Source organism: Papio anubis, chromosome 12, assembly GCF_008728515.1.
Source record: "Papio anubis isolate 15944 chromosome 12, Panubis1.0, whole genome shotgun sequence".
Classification (NCBI taxonomy): Eukaryota; Metazoa; Chordata; class Mammalia; order Primates; family Cercopithecidae; genus Papio; species Papio anubis.
In genome coordinates, this window is record NC_044987.1 from 91,787,080 (window position 1) to 91,812,130 (window position 25,051).

The 25,051-nt window shown below is 46.1% G+C and overlaps 1 protein-coding gene and 1 long non-coding RNA gene across 8 annotated transcripts in view; one reads left to right on the top strand and one right to left on the bottom strand.

Moving 5' to 3' along the window:
* WT1 (WT1 transcription factor) overlaps positions 1–1,642 on the bottom strand; it is a 48,608-nt gene extending 46,966 nt beyond the window's left edge. For 3 of the 4 annotated variants that reach the window (XM_031653393.1, XM_021925935.2, XM_031653392.1), the window contains exon 1: positions 708–1,642. In XM_031653393.1, the coding sequence (XP_031509253.1) occupies positions 708–1,149 (442 nt within the window). In that variant the 5' untranslated portion in view covers positions 1,150–1,642. The remainder of the gene's footprint in view (positions 1–707) is intronic. The other variant, XM_031653391.1, reaches the window with a different exon arrangement.
* Positions 1,643–1,681: 39 nt separating this feature from the next.
* LOC103877567 lies at positions 1,682–24,369 on the top strand. Of its 4 annotated transcripts, none has more exons than XR_002517039.2 (5): positions 1,682–1,850; positions 4,384–4,569; positions 18,002–18,078; positions 19,129–19,887; positions 24,143–24,369. It is a non-coding gene; the product is annotated as an uncharacterized LOC103877567 (long non-coding RNA). The 4 variants fall into 4 exon arrangements; XR_637313.4 differs by lacking the exon at positions 1,682–1,850 and adding an exon at positions 1,857–3,199 and having other exon boundaries at positions 4,465–4,569; XR_002517037.2 differs by lacking the exon at positions 4,384–4,569 and having other exon boundaries at positions 1,684–1,850.
* The last annotated feature ends 682 nt before the right edge of the window (positions 24,370–25,051 follow it).

The following is a 25,051-nucleotide window of genomic DNA, read 5'->3' on the forward strand; positions in this document are numbered from 1 at the left end:
CAAGTTTCTTTCACCCCCAGAACCTGTGTGGCCGCCGCCTAAGCAAAGCCCAGAAAAGATCCACTTCTGTATTACCACACGCGGGAGTTATCCGCGGACACGACGCTGTTCCAGAAAGCCATTTAGTTACTGGCAGTGCATTTGCTCATTCTAGCTCTCCACGATACTTAATATGAACCTAGTGTGTGCCAACACCGTATTGCAAGGACTGGAGGTGCTCCTGGACATTTTAGCGTGGCGGAGGCAGCACAGCACAGGCGCTCACTCCGCCCTGGTCCCACTCCGAATCCAGAGTCCGGACGTCTGAAAAGCCCAATGCTTGGTGACAATATGGTGTTGCCTTAATCAACAAAACCTCTTCCCGAAGCAGAGCCAGACACTGCGCTGGTTTCCTGGTCCCACTCCCGTGGGGACTACCAGTCCCGGAATCTCTCGGACTCTCAGGGGCCCCAGACGACCTCCCGGCTCATGCGAACAGTCAGGCTCCCAGCTCTGCCTGGCTTTGGAGGATGTCGAGGGCCCGTGCCTGCGTTCACTCCCACTCCCCAGCCTCCTCCCCAGCCACCGCTTCCGCTACCCTCACGGCCCTTGGGAAGCAGCTGGGTAAGAGCTGCGGTCAAAAGGGGTAGGAGGAGGGGGATGTCCTAGAGCGGCGAGCACCTGGCGCCACTGTCCCGCGCGTAGGGGGCGCTCCCCGGCCTACTTACCCTGATTGCGAATAGCGGGCTGGCTCTCCAGGCAACTGGGCAGGTAGGGCGCGTTAGGAAACATCCTGGCCTGGCCGGTTGACGCCTGGCTGGGCGGAGGAGGACCGAAGGGCCCGTAACGACAGGCTCCGGCTGTGCCAGTGAACTGGCCGGAAAAGTGGACAGTGAAGGCGCTCAGGCACTGCTCCTCGTGCGGCTCCGCGCCGCCCCAGCTCGGCTCCTGTTTGATGAAGGAGTGAGGCGGCGGCGGCGGCGGCGGCGGCGGAGCTGGCGGCGGCGCGGGGCCGCCCAACGACCCGTAAGCCGAAGCGCCGGGGGGCGCAAAGTCCAGCACTGGCGCCCACTGCGCGGCGCCGCTCACAGGCAGGGCGCAGCCGCCACCGCCACCCAGCGAGGGGACGGCCGGCAGCAGCGCGTTCAGGTCCCGCACGTCGGAGCCCATTTGGTGCGGCTCAGACCCGGACGCCCGGCGGCTCCTCCGGCCCTGGAGACGTTCACCGCTGGCCTCGGCCGCGCCTAACTTGGCCCAGATGCCGCCCTGGTCCCGGACTCCCTGCTGCTCTGGCTGCGGTAGGCACCCAGGCCCGGAGCGGAGCGTGTGCTGAGACGCCGGCTCCGGGGCACACGTGGAAGCCGACTCCTGCAGCAAGAGGAAGTCCAGGATCGCGGCGAGGAGACGGCGGGGCCCGGGTGCCTGGGCTGCCGTCCCGGCTCTGGGTGGGTGGGTGAATGAGTAGGTGGGAGGGAGGGCGGGAAGGGGGGGAGCGGACAGGCGGTAGGGTTGCGGAGAGCCCCTGGGTGTGGGCGCTGCCTTTAACTCCTTACCCCAGCTGCCTGGCTGCCCTCAGCTTCCCAAAGCTCAAATAAGAGGGGCCGGCGGCGCGGGGAGGAGGAGGAGCCAGGAGGCTCGTCCGCTCCATTCACTAAGCAGCCCAAGTCCGGCAAGGCAGCGCGCGCTGCTCCTTGGGGGTGCCCTCGCAGCGCGGGTGGGGGCGGGTCCGAGGGAGCGTCCCTCTCGGAGACACCCTCCTCTTCAACCCCACACCCGCTCTCAGCTGGCCGGTGTGACACAACCCTACCCCCACCTCCCCTTCTTGGCCTTCGCCAGTGTGGGAGCCTCGTCTCACTGAAGAGTCCCTTCAGGTAAGTAGTGAGTCCGGGCAGGGTCGAATGCGGTGGGAGTAGAGATGGGGTTATTAATCTAAGAGAGTGGTTCGGAGGGAGGAGCAGGTAGGTTCCAAGAGGGCGGGAACTTCAGGAAAGCACAGAGAGAACTCTCTCAGGCTTCAGAGAAGTGTATACTCTTACTTTGCACCCTTGAGTCTGGCTCTTGCTTCTAGAGCCGTCGGGTAGGGGGTGGCCATGATCTTGGGGTCACCGGGGAGAGAGGTGGCCCTTTGTGGCTTCCAGAGGTCGGTACTGAAGGCGAACGTGCCTCAGTTGGGTGGCCGGGAGTTGCACCAGTTATAACCCGGGCGTGTTTCGATCCGCTGGTAGTTGTTTACTTGGTGAGGTTTGCGCCCGGCGGAGGGCGGTTGCCGTATACCTAAAATCGGAGTCAGCAGCACTTTCCCTTTCCAGTGAGGAATATCAATTCTTCTACGGTTAAGCCGGGAAAACAGCGGCTAGTTTGGGAGGGAAGAAACCCCTTGGGCAAACGCCCAAAGCCTGCGTATATTCTGGCCGGAGCATCCTGGCCCCCAGTTTGGGGAGGAGGGGTGAAGGGGAAGATCTGGATACGAGGCCCGGCAGGGAGAGGGTAACTCCTGGAGCCACTCCGCCGAGCACTGCCTGCGACCCTGATTCAGGATACCATTCTGGTTGTTCAGTGATTGACCAGGAGGCGGAAGCCAGTTAGGGGGACCAAGGAGTGGAGTAGGGAGAGCCTCCATCGGCCCACGGATGCGAGGTAGTGTTCGAATCTTTGGGAGCTCGAAGAGCTTCGCCAAATCTGACTTCCTTCATCTAGTCTCTGTTTGGCAGCCCCGCGCCCCAGAGCAGGTGTTTGGGGCGGGAAGGGGGGTTGTTTTGGTTTGGTTTTTGGATCTTCTAAAGGAGTCAGGATCTATTGGGAAGGAACCCCTAGGCAAGGAGAAGAACTGGGAGCCCGGAGCGAAGCGTGTTTCAGAGGTGCGTATAAAATCCCAGGGGCGCCAGGAGGCAGCAGCGACGGCGCAGCGTGGGACAGCCAGGCGCGACGGGAGGGAAGCAACCGGTTGCAGTCCGGCCTCCTGTACCTGGCTGGCCCGGGCTGGGGCTCCAAGCTTTCCAGCCAAACATGTGAAGCAAAGTAGTTGTAGTTTGACAGAGTGGCGTTTCAATAAATGACGTAGTCATTTTTTACGCTTTGGTTTTTTGCTTGCATTGCGTAAACGTTCTCGCTATTAAATTCTGGCTGCGGACCCGAAGTGTGTGCGGGTCCAGGACTTAGTCGAAGGGCGCACTTCTTGGGGATGCGCATCTCGTAGGCGCAGGAGACCCTGAGGGTAAAGGTACGGAACTTGAGCCCTCCGCTTGCCCCCCAGGCCACCTTTGCTGCTTGACTTTGCTTCGTCTCCACTCAGAAGTTTTTAAAATCATTATTGAGAAAAGAAAGATTCTCCAAGACACTGCCCCTTACGCTGTCTGCCCAGTCCTCTCCCACACGCTCTATCCCTAAACCTTTCGCGGGGCTCAGGCGTTTGGTTTGTTGAGTGGAGACACGACTCGCGAGACAAAATTTAGGACCCCCAGATCCCTGTATCTCCCTTCCTTCTCTCCGCCTATTATTTCTACTTGGAAGTCGTTTTTCTTAACTAGGACTCAAGCACTGAGGGATGAGGAGCCCTTTATGAAAAGCCAGGGGCTTTCATTTCCAAAGGAAAAGATTGAGATTGTTTCTTCTTTTACCATCCTTGGCCCTTTTAGCGGGGGGAGAGGAGGTTATCTGAAGGGAGGGAGGCAGGCTTGAATGTGAGTCTTTGTGAAACCCAGGTAGGGCAAAGACACGTAAATCTCTGCCAACATTTTTTAAAAATAAGTTTTTGCCCCGGATTAAGGGGTGTAGGGGTGGGTAGGAGGAAAGGGGAGCCAAGCAAATGTAGGACTCCTCTCTCCTCTGGCATTTATTTTCTCAGAATCCTTGTGGGGGGGGGGAGGGGAAGAGCACCGGTGCGAACCCCGGGGTGCCCCCTCGCCCGACTTCGACTTCTTTGACTTAAGAGGTGGGAGGAGTTCCCTGCAGCCTGCGGGGCCGAGAAGTAAGTGCTAAACTCAGGAGCCGCAGTCGGAGGACCCTAGGGACCCGACAGGAAGTCTCCGTTCGACCCCCACGGATCCACATGCCCGGAAACCTAGGCGACCCTAAGCCAGCGCTGGGGAACTGACGTACTCCTGCAGTCGCAGGGCGCTCCATGACTCTCTCTCCTCTTCTTTCTTGGGGATAACGTTCTCTGCGGGAGACCTGAGGTTACCCAAGGAGAACTCGCCCTCTACACTGGCCTTGGCGCCCTGAGATAAGCACCAGGACTCACAGCCTAGCTCGAAGGCAGGTAGCACCTTCACCCGCCGCGGAAGATAGGTGCTCTCCTGCACCTCCTTTAGCGCACGAGGCCCGCCCTACGCGAGGTCCCAGGGAAAAGCAGGCTGTGGAAAACTGGGCGCTCCCTTATTTCACCCACCTTCTTACCCCTGTCAGCTCCGAGATCTGTGGCAGAGGTTCCTGGTCTGAACCACCGATTGGTAAAGAAAGCTGCAGATTAAACTCCTCGTTTTACAGAGAAGGAAACTGAGGCCCAGACAGACGAAAGAGAGGCAAGCTATGGAGCGCAGCGGTAAAAAGCAAGGGATTGGTGGCCCCAGAATGGAACCTCAGCTCTGCCAGGTAACCAACAGCTGTGTGACCCTAGACGAGTTCCGCAGTCTCTCTGAGCCTCAGTTTCCTTACTGGTCAAACGGGATAATGGGATACTAGCGCCCACCTCATAGAGTTGTTCTGAGGATTAGATAGGAGAATAGTGTTGACCTTGGACTCAATCAGCTTTACAGTTTTTGTTACTACTACTGTTTAAGGACAGGAAACAAGTAGTGGCAAACCCGAGCTGAAACCCAGGTCTCTCAACATCCGGTTGGAGGTTTTACCCACCACCCTTCTGCCTCTTTAGAGCTAGTAGGATGCAGAGGCAAGGAGAGCCCCTGGAAAACCATGTGGCGTTGATACACCGGCAAAGCGCAGGCATCTCCGCCTCGAAGGTGCATAATTATTGCCATATGAAAAAATCGAGGCTGGATGGGAGCAGGGCAGTGAGGATCTCTCAATCCCTACTTTCACCCCGGAGCTGTTCACTACATCTGACCGAGCGCGGAGCTGGGCTGCTATACAGCCGCAACCCCAGGGACCAGTGCGTACGCCCGGGCCGCCCTCCGGGAGACACCCTGCGGCCGTGCACAACTGAATAAACACCCCAAAGCACTGCGATCGGTCAAGGGCAGTGACAGCCACCCCGCCGGCTGTAATAAAGAGTGGCTCGACCTCGCTGCCGCCTGTCGCGGGAGAGGAACAGGCGTTCGACTAGCACCTCTCTCCGGGACCCGCGCCCGGAGCCCCACGCGCAAGACAGCCCTACAGCTAGCTGCTGCTCCCCTCCCCGCCGACTCCAACTCCTCGGAATCTGCCCACTCGGGGCTGCGGGGCAAGTGTTTAGGATGGTTCCCAGCCCCGCACTGGCGGTAAAAATTTCAACGTCATTTCTTTAATTAAAAAAAAAAAAAAAAAAAAGGCAAGGGAGGAGCTTTTCTGATAACTACTCCCAGCTTCTTCTGATCATTTCAAAATGAACTCAATTTTTTTTTTAACCAGTCCCTACTTACGGTTCTAACTCTCCTCTCTGACCCTGTCTGGGGGCCAGGAACCATTAGGTACTGCCGAGTGCGGTGCAAAATTTCCCCCTTTCCCCCAGTTCGCAGTGCCTGGAGCCACGGGGTTACCCGTCTGTTCTGATGCCACTGCGAGATGGTCCCCGAGCTCCCCGAGAGTCCTCAATGAAAGGATTCCGCGGCGCTGCCTCTATTATTATACCGTAAATCTTTTTAAATTCTGGAACTAATTATATAGAGGATATGTCTCAATTTGTTCTGCATTAATGCCACAGTGGGGATGGAGGCCAGGCCGTGGCCAGAGCAGATATGTAGGCCCATGAAATTGATGAACTGAGAGTTGCTTCCAGTCCTGAGCGCACCATCTGGAATTCCAGTCTGAGGTTACAATTAGAACTCCTGACCCCAGATTCAACTTTGCAAACAACAGGAAAAAAAATGGGGAAAAGAAAAACCATGAGAGAGGGGAAAAAAAATTATTCTGCACCTGTAAAAAAAAAAAAAAAAAAAATCACACAATCTTAAAATCTTTTCATGTTAGACAATTCTTTCCAAGTATTTCTTTTGTGTTTTTTAACCTATAAAAGATAACGGGATATGTTTTATAGACTGGATTTTATCTCATCCCCTTTTCCTCTCCCAACTGCCCTCAGTTTAATAGTTGTCAGTTTTACCTCAGTGTTGAATTTAATTATATAGGAACAAAATATTCCTCAGTAAATTAGCTTGCTAAATATTCTGTCACATTTACTTCCCCTTTGAGAAATGGCTTAATTACAGAAATCTACCTGCATCTAGGAACTTTTTTTAACCCTTTTTTTTGACTGCCATTCCAGCTTAACTGTAAGCAGAGATTTTATTTGTGCAGTAATTTTATTTGTGTTCTAAATTAGTTTGGCCAATTTCTTATTTCTTTAGTAACACCCTGCTTTATTTTCCTCTCACTTTGACCCCCTGAAGAAAACGAAGGACCAGGCAGTGCTGGAGAATCTGTTAAATTTATTAGCATAAATGCTTAGACAAAACGAGATATAAATCATTCAGATGTATTAAGCCATAAAGTATCCCAATGAAGTCAGTCCCTTGCCAGGGTCCTGGTGTATAAATGTTCATGTAAAACAAGGTATCAGTATTATCTCTCAAACTGAATATATGTTGTAAAAGTATCCAAGGTTGAGTTAGGAATATGGGGGGAGGGTGCAGCAGGACAGGAAGGGGATATTCTTTAGAGCAGTCTATTAACATAGTGGTGGCTCAGAAAGTAAGGTGGAAAGGAAAAATCTCAACCGTTTGCATTTGGAGTCTTCTTAGATAATATGTTTTTAAAGAAAAGTATGCAGGATATATTTGAGAGCAAAGGAATAAGAGGAAACAAAAAAAAAGATGACTAGAGGGACAAAGGCATTGCTTTCTGTAGAATGCATTTCCCCCAGAGGTCAGTTTAGCTTCACAAAAATCCACTCAGAGGAGGCACTGACTCTTCATTCAGATAAGGGATTCGCCAGTAGTGAAGAGCTACCTGGGCCTTCGTCTGGGAACTGGGATATGCAGCCGCTGGTCAGCAGAAGGATGTGTATTCATTAGTGGTGGAAGAAGTGGAAAGCACCCGGGAGTGAGAAAGGGGAATGGACAGAATTCCTGGCAGAGGCTTACCAAGACAAAAATCAGACACAATGTTTAAGCAGCAATTGCTGGTGAAGTTCCTAACCGTGGCTCTCCGTAAATCTTGGCAAATCGGGGCATTCTTTGCCTTTTGGAAATGATTGTTTTCAAGCCTTTTTTAAAAAAAGTCAAGTTGTCCACCAGAAAAATGGAATAGCTCACCTTTCCCATCCTTTTTATAAAGCATCCTTTCGGTGCCATTCATTCATTCACTCACTCACCATGCAACAAAGATTGTCTTGCACTGTAGCAGCAAGTAGGAGCACAAGGTAATGACAGGTTCACCCTGTTCTCACAGTTTTTTTTCCAGTAGGTATGACAGATACATTACAAGGAAACAAATGAAATATTTTCATATTGTAGTAATTGCTATAAAAGAACAAGGAGATCTGTAAGACTAGAGAATGACTAAAGGTGAGATGGGAATGAGGAGCAACAGATACCCCTCACTTCCTTTTGCCTTCTGCCCACACTCACATTTCAGTGTGTTTAGGAAGTATTCCACCTTACTGTCCAGATGCAGGAAGGGTTTGAAGGATTTGGAATGGTTGGTCTGGATAAATCTCTGCCTACAAGACTGGGCTTTAGGGAATCGGCAGGGCAGCTGTTTAAATAGCTGGCTTAAAATCACCACTAGTTGAGTGACTCTGAAAGCTATTTAACCTGTGAGAAACTTCGTTTTCTGCTCTTCAAGATAAAAAATAATGGCAAGTTATGAGGACTAGATAAGGTAAGGCATGTAAATTTCTTAGCCTTTAGGAAGCACTCAATACATGTTGGCTATTATCTATATAGACATAAATTCTATGCTTCTAATTAATTGGTAAGTTATAGGCTTAGTATTGATATTGGTGTGAATTCAGAAAAGGTAGTAATCTTCGTTCTTGTTGGATCAGGGAGAAGGGCAGGAAGAGAAACCTTTCTGTATCTGACCTTAAACGAGGTTGTTGCCATCTAGAAGGAAATTTAAATCATTTTGCGCTACATCAGGACCCTAAAACAGGAAATATGTGGCTTTTGCCTGAAAATCAAGCTTAGGTTTCTTCTTTTAGTACAGAAGTCTATAGGTTAACAGTCTGAAAATCTTAGAATTGCATTGAAAATCTTAGAACTGCATTGTTCCTTAGAGCCACATTTCAGGTTTGCAGCTTTGTCCAGGATAAATAATTCTGGGGTAGGTATAAAAACACTTGAACTCAAGTCCTATCTTTGCCAGTTACGGTGATCTTAGGGAAATAGCTTCAGCTCTCAATTTTTCAGTAGCTTTATCTGTAAAACGGAGATGATATAAAACGAAATAAAGCATCCATAGGTGATTTGAAAACTATGAAGTGCCGGACAGTGCAGAAGACCATCATAGCATTGTTACATGTGAACGTGTGGAAAGGAGTATGTCTATTCAGAACACTGGGGCACATTGCTTGCTCTCACGGTTCCTCATTTTTAAGTGAGTATACTATCTTTCATGCACGGCTGTTGTGATAAGTAAGTGAGATCATATATATAAACTTTCAAAACAATACATAGCATAGAATGTGTGCTATCTAAGTGTCACTGCTACGGTTATTGTTACTGTTCTCTGGCCATCTTGTTGGGCCAAGGGTTGAACCTTATAATTTTCACATAGAGAGCTTCTTACTGTAGAAGTTTACAATAGTATAGAGAGCAGGGCTTTGGGATCAGATGACTGGAATTTAAAGCCTCCTCTGCTACTTATTTTCTGTATGGCTTTGGGTGACTTCCTTATTTTCTCTGAGCTTTAATTTTCAAAACTGTAAAACAGGGCTAATGATACCACCACCGCACAGGGTTGTTTTGAGAACAAATTAAAACACAATATGTAAATTGCTTTCATAGTGCCTGGCATATAGTAAGAAATCAATAACTGGTAGTTATTAAACCTCCAATTTTTCTAATCAGAAAATATTAGCTATGACTTAAAACAGGTGAGCCTGCAAGAGCTTGAATTACAGCATGATTCTGAACAAGCACAGAAAGTAATTTCTATCTTCTTTTAAACTCACCTATACCACACTGAAATCTCACTCTTTCACATATGAAAGACTTTGCAACCAAGGCACTGACAATGATTTCCTTTTTGACTATGAGCCTTTAGGTTAAAATTTTGAATCTCATTTATTTTTAATGGGTTTCTTTACAAAATACCCAGTGTATGTCAAGGACATTGGTAATCCCATGTTTTTCAAAATAAGCAGGAAATTGGTTTCAGCCAATGGGGAGAAAAAGTAGTTTGATCCTCTTCCTGGAGTTACCACATAGCATTTATTAATAGCACTGTAAACGGTCTGGAACACAGTATCAGCTTGCTGTTCAAAATATGACAAAAGTTTATGAGAAGTTGCTTAAGAAAAACAAGATCTAGTCATTAGAAATCTGACACTGGTCAATAGTACATTTATTCCAAGTCTCCATAAATCACAAACAAATGAAACTTCTATTGTGATCACTGTTCCAGATCTAAAAGAAGTGCCCCCCACCCTTACCTCGGAAAAATTAAAAACATTTTAGAAAGCCCAATATTTTTTTCTCTACCAATAGAGGTTAATTACAAAATTTCCCAAGAAATGATAAACATTAAACTCTAATCAACAGATGTGACACAAGATAAATAAGAAGCACATAAGTTAGCTTTCATTCTCTATGTAGGGCACATGTTTATCTTTAATTATCCCCAACCTGGGAATGGCACAAATGTTATCTCTTTTATTTATTATTTGTATCTAGAGTGACACCACATTTTGATTTTGCCCAGGACAGTCTCAGCTTAAGCTGTTGTCCCAGCTTAATTAATAATTTCTCTCCATTTACTCTCAAAGTATTCTACTTTTGATGGTAAATAAGGACTTCACTTGCTTAAAATTTTGTTTTATTAAAAAAATGACAGATTTAAGAAAGCCATTGGAACAAGGGTAAAAGATGGGCTAAGTGGGGCTAATGAGAAGAAAAAAAGATTGAATTAATATTAGAATCAAAGGATGCAGATAGTTACTATAATTGAGCGTAATACAATTCTGAACTTCCTGACAGCCAAGTAAGAAAGGGGAAAATAGCACTGGTTATGTATCTTTCATGATGCAATAAAGGGAAGTAACCTAGTTTTTGAGAAGAGATGAACTTTTTCTAGTACTAAACTCAAAGAGGAACTTACCATACTAACCTTTCTTATAAGAGTTATCTGACAATGGTTAGTGACTTCAGCAATAATGTTTCAAAAGATGCAGCGACATTCTCTGGTAGTTTATTTCAACCCAATGTCCACAGCATTAAAATTATGGTCCTGTAAACTCTTAAGAGGAGAGAGGCAATATGTAGTCACTTTTTGTAGTTTTCTGGGAGATCTGACCTGATTCAAATTAACCTGATTTGTTAATTTTTAGAGTGTACCTATTGGGGTGTGTGTGTGTGTGTGTATATATATATATATATAGAGAGAGAGAGAGAGAGAGAGACAGAATCTTGCTCTGTCACCCAGGTTGAAGTGCAGTGGCCCGATCTGGGCTCACTACAACCTCCGCCACCCGGTTCAAGAGATTCTCTTGCCTCAGCCTCCCAAGTAGCTGGGATTACAGGCACCCACCACCCCACCTGGCTAATTTTTGTATTTTTAATAGAGACGGAGTTTCATCATGTTGGTCAGGTTGGTCTTGAACTCCTGACCTCAGGTGATCCACCTGCTTCGGCCTCCCACAGTGCTGGGATTACAGCCGTGAGCCACCACGCCCGATCCGGTAATTTTTTAAAAGCATCTTTTATTCATTAATCATCAGTTAACTTGAACCCGAATCCAAACGCTGTGAAGGACCTGACCATTGTTCTCCAGAATCTGCGAACGATTTGGTGAGAGCTCTTGGGCAGTGGTTGTTCTCAACTGAGATGATTTGCTCCCCAGCAGACATCTGGCAATGTCCAGAGATATTTTTTGTCACAACTTGCAGTAAGATAGGATCACTAGATGCACAGTCCTGGCATCTAGTGAGTAGAGGACAGGGATGCTGTTAAACATTACGTAATGCACAGGACAGACCCCCCAGAACAAAGAATTATCCAGCCTAAAATGTCAATAGTGCTGAGACTGAGAAACTGTGCCCTAGGGTACTGTTAGAAGAACAGATGGAAGGCCAGGTGCGGTGGCTCACGCCTGTAATCCCAGCACTTTGGGAGGCCGAGGCGGGCGGATCACAAGGTCAGGAGATCGAGACCATCCTGATTAACACAGTGAAACCCCATCTCTACTAAAAAATATAAAAAATTAGCTGAGCGTGGTGGTGGGCGCCTGTAGTCCCAGCTACTCGGGAGGCTGAGGCAGGAGAATGGCATGAACCCAGCAGGCGAAGCTTGCAGTGAGCCGAGATCGCGCCACTGCACTCCAGCCTGGGTGACAGAGCGAGACTCCATCTCTAAATAAATAAATAAATAGAAGAAGGGATGGAGACATTGTTTTTAGCTGGAGTCAAAAGAAAAAAACCTCATGGGGAAGGGGAGTTGGGCTTGATTCCTCCATCCCACCCAGTGGAGCTGGAGGGTGTCCCTCCCCAAGCTCAACAAATGTCAGGAAAAAAAAAAAAATACAAGAATAGGCAAGTCATGTGGAAATGCAGTCCACAAAGGGAATTGTGGACAAGCTTATTTAACTAGAAAGGAGGAAGAATCTATGTAGAGCAGTAAGAAAGAAAGCCAGATAGCACAGGCAAATTTAGGGCAAAGAGTTTCTGTTCTGATGTTATGCTCCAAGATCCCTAAATATTGCCGGTATTTTTTAAAACCACACAAATCAAGGGCAGCATAAACTTTTATGTTCCCAGAGATCATCTTTGGAATACTGGCTTATAGTGTATATGAGGATATGCACGTATTTTGCTTCCTCTCCTCCACATCATTTTTTACCACTTACATAATAGGGATTCCTTGGAACTCAGTTTTATATCACATTAAATTTAAAAATGGGTGCCTACTTAAAAATACAACCTATCAAGGCACAGAAAATTCTGAACCACTGCTGTAATGAATACATCATAGGAATCTCCATTAAGAAATATTATTCTGACCTAGTTCTCTGTGTTATGCTGCAGATTGTCCTTCTCTTGACTCATGGAATGCTTTGTGAGAAAGAACTACAAAGCCGGGTCCCTCGATATTAGCCATCTCACCCTTCAAAGTTCAGCCAGGAGTGGGACAAAACCCTCGTCACCATGTTGACATGTTTACTTCTGGCCTAGGAAAATACTGCTGTTGCCCAATTTGGCTTCCCAGTCCATTCACTTGCCTGGAGACATATATTTTATGCTTTCCTTTGATGATTTACAAATAAATTAGCTTGATTCACTAAGGTCTGCCAGCATATATGCGTTACTGGAGAAATCTGAGATGTTGAAAAAGTATTGTAATTTATTGTATCCCAGTACTTTCTTAAGAAAATTTCTTAAGAACCAAATAAATATCATCAGCTAGTTTATATACTTGACATATTTATTGCAGTATTCCCGCTGAGCACTTCCCATTGTCATGTGTTCTCACACATTGTTTTCACAAATTGTGTTTTGAAAGAAGTCAAGGGAAATTCAGGCCAGAGAAACAAGATGTTATCTTTTGGAAAGGATGAGCCCACTCTAATGGAAGAGGATAATCCATTCAGAGGTTTGTGAAGCCAATAACCCCCAGTGGGTGTGATAAATCCACAGTGTCTGAATCCAGAATTTTGCACTGGGACCTTGAAGTTGCATGAACAATTTACTCATGTTCCAAATAAACACAGTGTGTCATTATTATTATTGGATAAACATGAACATCTGTTAGGTCAAGTTTGCCCTATTTCCTTAAAGGCAACTGGAGTCCCTGAACACAGTTCTCATATGTCTATCACAAATGGATCTGAGATGGGTGTATGATGCCAAAGCAGCTCCTTGACCATCTCTGTGTTTGGAAACCAGATTTTAAAAAGAAAAAAAGTCACCTGTTCATCTGAGGTGGGTAACATGCCTAGAGAGGGCCATAGAGACTGCAGTTCCCTTCTGAATCCCATCAACAGAGCTCTTGTCAAAAGATGAGAATATTTGAATCAGCCAGCCTTGTTCGTTTTTAAAGCAATGTTGTACATATTTTAAGTAATTATTTGGGGCAAGAGGAATCTAAGTGTCACCATTCTGTTGTCCTAACTCAGCCTGGCACCTTCCCAGCTGTCACTCAGTGGGCACAGGATGCATAGGACGATTTCTCACCAGGCTGAATCAGCAGGTTGCAGCAGGTTACAACTGCAAGGGACTTTACAAAGCTTCTAATCCTACCTCTCATTTTTCAGATAAGATATTATTGATACGATCTGCCCAAGATCATGTACTTAGTTAGTGGCAGAGCTTTGCCCAAGGCCAGGAAATAAAATCTATCCTTCTGGAACAGCATTCATTGGTTTCCACTTACCGAGTACCTTTTACAGGCCCAGTAACTAAACCAGGATGCACAAACCTGGCTCTCAACTTGCTTACAGTCTGGCCGTGCTTCAGGATTGGGTCATCATTGAGGCAGGATGTGCAAGTTCTTGTAAGAAGTATCCTTATGGCCAGGTGTGGTGGCTCACACCTGTAATCCCAGCACTTTGGGAGGCCAAGGTGGGCAGATCACGAGGTCAGGAGTTCAAGACCAGCCTGGCCAACATGGTGAAACTCGTCTCTACTAAAAATACAGACATTAGCTGGGCATGGCGGCAGGCACCTGTAATCCCAGCGACTCGGGAGGCTGAGTCAGGAGAATTGCTTGAAACCAGAAGGCGGAGGTTGCAGTGAGCGGAGATCAGGCCAGAGCAACTCCAGCCTGAGCAACAAGAGTGAAACTGTCTCAAAAAAAAAAAAAAAAAAAAAAAGAAGTATCCTTGTAACAACCCTCACTTTTATCAGATCCAAGAATTCTCTCCAGTTGCTCCCTGTGTTATTCAGGGAGACTGAAGTCCATTTCATTAAGTTTCACAGAGAAGGCCCCTGGTGAGTATGTAAATAATTCGCTTATCACTATATTGTGAAAATTAGGAAAGCATCCTCCTACGTCACGGAGGAAGACCTGACATATAAAGATACTTCAAGTACTGACAGCATCTTTTTGCCTGAATTAAGTCAATGATGCCTCATACAGGTTAGCAACAAGGATACCCGAAGGGGGAGCTCTTCTGGTTTGGAACTGTATTGAAGGGACTGGTTGATCAAACCCCAAAGCACATGTGTTTTAGAGCTGCATTTAGTAGCACAGTCAAAGGAAGATAACCAGAGGGCCACACGGAAATTGCTAATCTTCTTTACCCTGTATTATTTGCCTATTTGATGCTGATGAAATCCTGACAGCATTGGGGGGGGGGTGCAGTGCGAGGGGGAGTGAATATTACGCAATGTGCAAACATGCAGACATTTACCAAAGATCAAGTTCCAAGATGTAAAAATCAAACAGAAATTTCTCCTAACAAACAAACAAAAAAAATCCTAATTTGACTCCCAAAAGACCTGAAAAGCATTTCAAACGTGTCCAGTAAGGCATTAAAAATAATTAACCCAGAGAGGAATAACTCCCTTGGTTGTTTTGATGTATTTTTGTCTACAAACAAATTTTCTAAACCTCTGCCTTGGCTTCCTTTAAAAGGTCTTTAGAACAAAAGTACTTTGGGTGACCCCAGGATTACTGAGCAACAGTAACCAAGGATGTGGATGAGGCTGAAAAAGATAAAAACAGATGATGCACTTTTTGATGTCAACTCTAAAATATTATATAATTAAAACAGAATAAAATGCAGAAGTTTAGAAACAAAGAAATAATCCTATCGAGAAAATTAGCAAGCTCATTTAAGAGAACGTTAAGATTTTTTTTAAAGCATCCTATAAAATCACTCTTATGCTGCCCAGATGGCTCTGGGGGGTGACTTCTTTATGTAATTAAAGTTCGCTGTCCTCCTCTTTTCCTCCTCCTTCCCTCCTCCTTCCCTCCTCCTCCTCCTTTTGTTCCATAATAGTAGTTATTATTATTAGCCATCACTAATTGAGTGTCTAGGCTCTCTCGTACATTCCCTCCACTTCTCACAGCAACCATTTCAATTAGAGGTTGTTTGCGGTTTCCTAGATGAGGAAATGGAGGCTGGGAGGTTTGTGTTTCCCACAGTTAGCCATGTAGAATGTGGGGTAGCCAGAGAAGCAGTCTTCAGTTTCGAGGACCCAGCATCAGAATTCCAGAAGGAAGTGAGGTGGAGATAAGGAAACGGGAAACCTCTTTGGCATCAGCGCTTGGGATAGCTTATGCTCAGAGTCAAATCTACTGTGCGGTCCAATTATGCCAATGTCCACAGCCCCAAGTACAATTAAATTGCATTGCCACAGAATCTGTTTTCACCGTACAATGTCAACTAAAGTCCGATCCACCTGCTTCTTGTTTGTATCAAATTCTAGCATACCTTCTTCGTACAGTAGCTGTGCTGTGTGCCTGAAATTATTATTTTTTTGTTAAATACAGTGAACAGTAGTGCCAGTGCACTGTGGGGGAGTTGCAAAAAGAATTTGCTATTTCCGGGAATCTCAAGGTGATGTTGTTTTTCTTCAGTATCATTCCTCTCTCTCCCTCTCTCCGAACTTGAATTTTCATCTGCCAGGGTTTAGTAGAGCGGGGGTGGAATGCATGAGCACACCAATATTGTATCTCAATAAAGCAAGAGCCAGCTCTACTGAAACGTCCACTTGGATTTTTAACATGGTAGCTCTCAGAAGATCTCAGAGCTAGGCTATTTCTGATGGTCACAGGGAGAAGAAAATGCAGAGGTTTCCGCATTTTTAGAACCCAGAGGCTCATAAGTAGCACTGAGTTAAGGGAGCCAGACTGTGTGCTGCTGAAGTCTTCATCCTTTCTCTCTGTGCTCTTAACATGAATCCTGTCTCTGCTCTTCTCTTTCACAGTGACCTTTCATTTACTGAGCTGGGCCTTCTCACTCTCACCTCTCCCTTCCACACCTTCCATCACACAAGCAGTCCTGAAGGACTGAGCTAATGGAATATTGCAAAGAAAAAAGGAAAATGGCTTCACGGGGCAAACTGGCACCTTCCACATTTGTTAAAAGACAGAACTCCATCAAGGTTGATTTTCTGGGCTTCTCGTGTAGTTAGATAGAGGAGTTAGATACCCCAGGCAGGGATTCAGATGCTCAAAACTGAAACAGTTCTGGCTGTTTGAGAACATCAGGAAGAGAGCCAGAGATACTCAGTCAGGTATTTGGGATCACATCTCTTCTAAGAAATGTGCCTTGGTTCCAGTTACTCCTTTATCTTTGGCAACGAGCACCAGGGTCATGAACTAAGGACTGTGGGTGGAACTTGGAGCCAGGGCCAGAGGATGCCCCACCCTGCCTGTCAGGGTTTAACCCAAAAAAGCAACAGCAGCGTTCCTCACCCAGGATACCCTTCGAGGGTTAGAGGCAGGTAGCTTGCCACTTGGTCCAGCTTTCTTCTGCACCCCTTCAGGATACATAAATGAAACTTTGGGGCTTCCTTCGGGCCATTTGGCCTGTTTGTGCTGCAGGCAGCCATTGGCAGGCTAGCAATGGCAGGAGGTTACTAATGATAAAGAGTAACTACCTTTTATAGATGCTTCTTAAATGACTGGCACCACGTTACAGGTTTTCTTAGATTATCTCATTTGATCCTCACAAAAATCCTGGGTGAAAAGTCATTTTAAAATTTTCATTTTATAAATGAGACATGGAGAGCTAGTCATTTGTCCAAAGTCCCACAGCTAGAATATGGCAGAGCTGGCTGGCCGCGGTGGCTCACGCCTGTAAGTCCAGCACTTTGGGAGGCCGAGGCGGGCGAATCACAAGGTCACGAGATCGAAACAATCCTCACCAACATGGTAAAACCCTGTCTCTACTAAAAATACAAAAACCAGCTGGGTGGGGTGGTGCGTGCCTGTGGTCCCAGCTACTTGGGAGGCTGAGGCATGAGAATCGCTTGAACCCAGGAGGCCGAGGTTGCAATGAGCCAAGATCATGCCACTGCACTCCAGCCTGGCGACAGAGGGACATTGTCTCAAAAAAAAAAAAGAAAAGAAAATGGCAGAGCTCAGATTGAAGTGATTCTAAAGCCTTTGATGCTAATTGCTATAGCGTCTTAGAGGAATGAGTAAAACCATTCCCTGTCATCCAGGTACCAGTGTTAGTCAAGCTTCTGTGGAAACACATTCACGTGGGGTAATCGAGGAACACTTAATGAACGGTCTGGTTTTTTGTTTGTTTGGTTGGTTGGTTAGTTTTTTGAGAAAGAGTCTCATTATGTTGCCCAGGCTAGAGTGTAGTGGTGCAAACTCCGCCTCCCAGATTCAAGTGATTCTCCTGCCTCAGCCTCTCAAGCGGCTGTGACTACAGGTGTACACCACCATGCCCAGCTAATTTTTATAATTTTATATTTTCAGTAGAGAGAAGGTTTCGCCATGGTGGCCAGGCTGTAATGAAGGGTCTGTTTTAAAAGGTGTAGGCAGGGTTAAGGGAAACGAGTGAGGGGCAGTGAAGTCCCCTGCCTCCAGACACTGTAGGGAGTACGTTACCATCCCTGTGGCTGAGAAAGGAGGGAAGAGGAGGGAGTGGTTCTGGAACCCAGACAGAGGAATTGAAGTTGCTGGAGAGAGTGAAGAAGCCTACTGTATAAAAAGGCCGAACTTCTGAAAGGAACATGGTTAACTTGAGCTGACTTAGCAGGGAAGGAGCCAAGGAACACAGAGCCTGACCTCATTCTTCTTTCTCCCTCCAGGCTCTGCCACTATTTCCCATTGGCCAAACCCTACTGGAAGTGGAAGGCTAAGAAGTCCACTGGTGCAATCCATACAGGTCAGTCCCGGGGCCCAGCGTGGGATGAAAAAAGGCGGGGATGCACTTGAGGGAGCTTTGTGTATCTGAAAATAACTTTATTCTAACCTTTTCTTGACTGATATTTAGCTGTTTATATGATTATACATTGAACATATTTTTTTTCTCAGACTTTGCAGACATTGCTCTTTGCTGTTAACTTCTAGCATTGCTTTTGAGAAATCCAAATCCATTATGAGTCTTGAACCAATATGTGCAACTAACGTTTTCTCTCTAGAAGTTGATAGGCTATTCTCTTTATGAGTTCACTAAACTGCCCAATTCAGTTCCCAATAATCCTTGTTTAAAAAAAAAAAGAATCAATCTATTTAGTAAATGATCCCAACAAATTTTAGAATGGTAATTTACAAGGACAGAAAAAGGTATTACTTATTGATATTTGAAAAAATCACTTTTCCCTTTAAGCAGCATTTAGAACACCACCTAATGTAGGTCTTGAATTGTAAATTCTGTGGTAAAAGGCATTATTTGGGCAAATAATGTTAACAATGGGGAGAAAACAATTCATGATTGCGGGAGCATCCAGAATTATTTTCTCCTCAGCATCTAAAATGTCTTAGTTATCCTGTCTTCACATGAAATTGCTATTGGGGTTCCTGAACACAGGCCCAGGTCAGTACTAAACAACGTGTGTCTCTAGAGCAACAGACCCTTCAAAACGGAGACCTACCAGACATTTCTCTTAGAAAAATAGTGTATTGTTTTTGTACTGAGCTTACTATTTTATGTAAATATATTTTAGCTGGGAAGAGAATGTGCCCTGTTATGGGAACCCACCATTCAGTATGTCGTGGCCCCAACACAGAACAATTGGTGACGGAAATTCTTTTGTGAGTTGTAGGCTCCTGATGGAGCCTGAGTTATTTGGCAGGAGATGATTTCCACGGTTTGTGAACACTGAAGATGAGACTGGCTTGGGGGAGACTGGCTAAACTGCACAGCCAGTAAGACCTGCTTCCATCAACCCACAGCAGTTCTGACTTTTTATTTTATTATCTTTTCTAACAATAGAAAAGAAGCTACCACAGGGAAGAGAGAAAACGATGGCGTTTTGACAAATGGAACAAAGATGGAGTGTGACTGACAATTCAGGTCAGAAGGAAAATTAAGGCACAGGAAGACTGATGTTGGTCGGCCTCCTTGCCAAGAAGCAGAAATTCAGGGGGAGGCATCCAGCCACATGCGAACTGGCTCAACACTGGCCATTTTGTTTGAGCAATTTTGTTGGATGTTTTCTACAAAAGAGCACTTTTTCTCGGACTTCAAACATCCTTATATGCAGGATCAACACCACACACTGCCATCATCCCCTGGAGTAGTATCCCTGAGACCTGAGGAAGGGAGAACTGGAGGGAAGTTGTGGGACTCCACTGAGAAATATGGTCCTTTGTCTCCTTGGAGATCTTTGAGGATGGTTCAGATAAAGTTGCTGCCAGTGGAAGCAGCTAGGCTCAGAAACCTCTAGTTGCCCTTTCTAGACTTGTAATCCTCTGAAAAATGGAAATTGGGAAGCGTTCATTTATGACCTTGAAAAAAATCGTTTACAAAAGTATATTATATCAGTAAAACGAGCTGGAAAGAGGGTTTATGTGAAAGTTCATGGGAGAAACACAGCTATTAGCACGCATGCCATTCCCCACCTTGACCTCAGCAGGAATGTGTAAATTGTAACATATGGAATGTAAGCCCTGTCGAGATGTTTCATAAATCTGCCTGGCAATGAGCATCACAATAGCCTGCATGAGAACAGGCCCCAGAAACGGAGAGACAGTGAGTATTGTGCTTGACAAGGTCTAATTTTAATAAGTCCAGATTCTGACAATCGAAACTTCCCACACAATGTTCTTTAATAATATTATTTCCTGACAAAGGGGCACTTTTTCATGGGACTCAGCCCAGGTAATCCATCCGTCCATCCATCCATTCATCCATCCATTCCAGATATATCTACTGAAAGCCTACAATATTGCAGGTGGCATGCTAGGCACTGCAGATACAGTGGAGGACAGAAGGGATGGTGTGTTGCCCCTATAGGGTTCACTATATGTAGGAAAACAGATATGAAACAAATAATAGAGTTTGAGACCAGCCTGGCCAACAGGATGAAACCCTGTCTCTACCAAAAATACAAAAATTAGCGTGGGCGTGGTGGCGGGCGCCTGTAATCCCAGCTACTCAGGAGGCTGAGGCAGGAGAGGCGGAGGTTGCAGTGAGCCAAGATTGTGCCATTGCACTCCAGCCTGGGCGACAAGAACTAAACTCCATCTTCCAAAAAATAATGATAATAATTTTATAGTTACAATTTTGATCAATGCTGTAAAGGAGAATAATAGCTTCTACTGATAGTAGCACTCTGCCAAACTTTCTACATGCATGATCCTAGTTAATCCTCGTAACAATTCTCTGCAGTAGGTACTACCATTAGCCCCATTTTAGACGTGAAGAATAGAGACATGGAGGTTTACATGGATCTCCCAAGGTCACACAGCTCTGGAGTGGTGGAGTTGGATAAAAGTCAGTCTGAGTCCCCACCCCAAGTTCCTGATACCATGCCTTTTTTTTTTTTTTTTTTAAATAACCTAGGTGAGGAAGTGGTTGCTGATTTAGATTTGAAGCTTAAAGAAAACATGTTTCAGGATGAGATTTTAGGCCACGCCTCAAGGATAAGTAGGAATTAACTGGGCAAAAGAAAGTAGCAGAAGTATTCCAGAATTAGGGAATTGCATGTCCAAAGGTCCTGAGGCAGGAAGGTGGTTGGCCGTGGGTGTTCATGAGGAGGCCAGTGTGACAGGATTGGATGGTATGTGGGGCAAGGCTGGAGAGGCAGAAAAGAGTCCGAGTAGGTGGGGCCTTATAAATCATGTTAAGATATCTTGAACTAAATCCTGACCAGAGTGGGAGCTCCTGGAAGACCTGACTATCTGGGGCTGAGTGGTGTGGCTCCAGGCAGAACTATTGCTGCAGCCAGGAAAGGAGACTCCCCATGGGAGACTAGCCTGTTCCTGGGCTCACTTCTCACCCCTCCTTCCCAGCATCTTCCATAGAAGTGAGTGGATTCTATATACTTCTCCTGTAACAGACTTCTGCCCCCTGGGCCAGTTAAAAGACAATGATGTCAAGAAAAGACTGGCAAATGCAGAAATTCATTCAGCACTGAGATCTACTTAATAATAATCTCAGTGGCTGGGCGTGGTGGCTCACACCTGTAATCCCAACACTTTGGGAGGCCGAGGCGGGTGGATCACCTGAGGTCAGGAGTTTGAGACCAGCCTAGCTAACATGGTGAAACCCCGTCTCTACTAAAAATATAAAAATCAGATGGGTGCTTGTAATCCCAGCTACTTGGGAGGCTGAGGCAGGAGAATCGCTTGAACTCGGGAGGCAGAGGTTGCAGTGAGCCGAAGTCATGCCACTGTACTGCAGCCTGGGTGACAAAGGGAGACTGTGTCTCAAAAAACACTACATATATTAATCTCAGTTACCACCATTAATTTTGGCATGGCCCAAACTACGGAATCCCCATTAAAATTTAAAAAAAGATCCTCTCCAACTTTCCATATTAAAAGTGGCAGTTTTTTCTTACATTCCAAGACAGATAACCTATTACCATGTGTATTTGTTTTATCAGTTCTTTCATTTATCCATTCATCAAAGATGTGCACATCTACTATGGCAGACATGAACCATACCAAAGTAAACATGACTGGGGTCCCTGTGCTCTCAGGGCTAGACAGAGCCCGGTTCCAGGAGAGCACTCGCACCACACGATGCCATTAGCCCCTGGGGTAGGCAGAATAATGCTCCCTGCCAAGAAATCCATGCCATAATCCCGGGAACCCGCAAATACATTAGCTTACATGGTGAAAGGACTTTGCAGATAGGAATATGGCATGGACTTTGAGAGGGGGAGATTATCCTGGATTACCTGAGTGAGCCCAATGCGATTGCAAGAGTTCTTTTATTTATTTTTTGTTTTTTGAGATGGGTCTCACTCTGTCGCCCAGGCTGGAGTGCAGTGGCGGCGATCACAGTTCACTGTAGCCATGACCTCCTTGGGCTCAGGTGATCCTTGCACCTCAGCCTCCTGAGTAGCTGGAACTACAGGTGCACTCCACCACCCCCAGCTAGTATTTTTTGTTTGTTTTTGTTTTTGAGATGGAGTCTCGCTCTGTCACCCAGGCTGGAGTGCAGTGGTGCAATCTTGCCTCTCAGGTTCAACTGATTCTCATGCCTCAGCCTCCCAAGTAGCTGGAATTACAGGTGTGCGCGACCACTCTTGGCTAATTTTTGTAGTTTAAGTAGAGATAGGGTTTCACCATGTTGGCCAGGCTGGTCTCAAACTCCTGACCTCAGGTAATCCGCCTACCTCGGCCACCCAAAGTGCTGGGATTACAGGCTTGAACCACCGTGCCGGGCCTAGTTTTCATGTTTTGGTAGAGATGGGGTTTTGCTGTTGCCCAGCCTGGTCTCGAGCTCCTGGGCTCAAGCCATCCACCTGCCTCAGCCTCCCAAAGAGCTAAAATTACAAGTGTTAGCCATCGAATTGACTGCAAGAGTTCTTATGAAAGTGGGAGAGGGAGGCAGGAGGATCAGAGTCAGAGGTGTGAGGACAGACACAGAGTGGTGCCATTGTTGGAAGGGGCCAGGAGTTCGGCAAGACGTGCAGGCTCAGGGAGCTGGAAAGGGCAGGGAATGGATTCTCCTGGAAAGCCTTCAGAAGGAGATGCAGAGCTGCCAACACCTCGATTTTAGCCTAATGAGACCCATTTGGGTCTCTGGATCTCCATAACTGTAAAATAATGAATTTGTGTTCTTTTAAGCCATGAAATGTATGGTAATTGGTTGCACCAGCAATAGAAAACAAGCATCCACCCGACTCGAGCCAGGACCCGGCCCGAGACAGACCTCCCCCTTAATCCCTCACAGTTTCCCACTGGGCCCGGATGTAGCTTCGCAATTGTTCATAGCCCAGACACCTACTTCCAATCGATTGGTGAGAAAGTGACTCACCTGCTATCCTGCGGGACCTGTACAACAATTTATATTTGATTGTGACCCCTCCAGCATTGTCAAATATACACACATTAATGCCTGGAACATTTTTTTAAATAACTCTTACAGATCTGAGTTCCTAAAGCAGCTGCTTACACTGCTGTGTGTCCTTGGGCAAATTACATACATCTCTGCGATTCCACGTGTTCATCTCTAAAATCAGAATAATATTAATCATCTAGCATTATTGTAAGGATTAAATCAATTAGACATGAGAGCATTAAAAATGGCGCCTGGCACACAGTAAGCACTCAGAAATTTTAACAATGGTGATGATGATTGTTATTATTATTTCCTACAGCATTTGGCATGAGACTTAAAAGTCCTTTTTTCTTTCTTTTTTTTTTCTTTTCTTTTCTTTTTTGAGACAGAGTCTCGCTCTGTCACCCAGGCTGGAGTGCAGTGGCGTGATCTCAGCTCATTGCAACCTCTGCCTCCCCGGTTCAAGCAATTCTCCTGCCTCAGCCTCCCTGGAAGCTGGGATGACAGCCACACATCCCAAGCCCGGCTAATTTTTGTATTTTTTTTAGTAGAGATGGGGTTTCATCATGTTGGCCAGGCTGGTCTCAAATTCCTGACCTCAAGTGATCGCCTGCCTCGGCCTCCCGAAGTGCTGGGATTACAGGCGTGAGCCACTGCAGCCGGCCAAAAGTCTTTTTTTGATTGCTCAGTCTACAATGTGGAAAATGCACTAGAGGGGCAAGTTGACAGGAGCCAACTGGGGGAAGACTGAATTAGGGTGATGATGGCTGAAATGGAAAGAGGTGGATAGACTTGAGAAATACTGCAGAAGTAAAAATCAACAAGGCCTGTTGATGAATTGCATCTAGGGTTTGAGGATGTACGAAGGATGACATAGTCAGAAGCCTTATAATGATGTGTTAATACAGTGTAAAATAAACCCTTAGTTTGAGCTTCCCTCCCCTCTCCTACCATCTTTTCCTATTGTGATATCTCTTTTCTTTCTTTCCAGAATAAAGAAACATCAGAAATATAAAAACCAGGACCAAAAGGAGGCCCAGGTACAGGAGCATCAAACATCTGGCAACATGTAGCAAAAACAGGAGACTTTTTTCTTCTAACTGAATTTTGGCCTCTTGGTGCCAGTATGTGAAAAAGGCCTTGTAGGCCAGGCGCAGTGGCTCACGCCTATAATCCTAGCACTTTGGGAGGCTGAGGCGTGCAGATCATAAGGTCAGGAGTTCCAGACCAGCCTAGTCAACATGGTGAAACCCCGTCTCTACTAAAAATACAAAAGTTAGTGGTGGCGCATGCCTGTAATGCCAGCTACTTGGGAGGCTGAGGCAGGAGAATTGCTTGAACCCTGGAGGTGGAGGTTGCAGAGAGCCAAGATCGTGCCACTGCACTCCAGCCTGGGTGATAGGGTAAGACTCCGTCTGAAAAAAGAAAAAAGAAAAAGGCCTTGTAATTGGCCAGAATGAGAGGAAGTAAGACAAGAGAGGAAGAAATATAAATATAACTAAAATGTTTGAATTGATTGTTTTTTTGTTTTGTTTTGTTTTGTTTTGAGACGGAGTCTTGCTCTGTCGCCCAGGCTGGAGTGCAGTGGCGCGATCTAGGCTCACTGCAAGCTCCGCCTCCCGGATTCACGCCATTCTCCTGCTTCAGCCTCCCGAGTAGCTGGGACTACAGGCGCCCACCACCACGCCCAGCTAATTTTTTTGTTTTTGTATTTTTAGTAGAGACGGGGTTTCACCATGTTAGCCAGGACGGTCTTGATCTCCTGACCTCATGATCCACCCACCTCAGCCTCCCAAAATGCTGGGATTACAGGTGTGAGTCATCGCACCCAGCCAATTTTTTAAAAAATAAATAAATGTGTAATATAACCAGATGGCTTGTTTTGATTTTTTTTTAAATG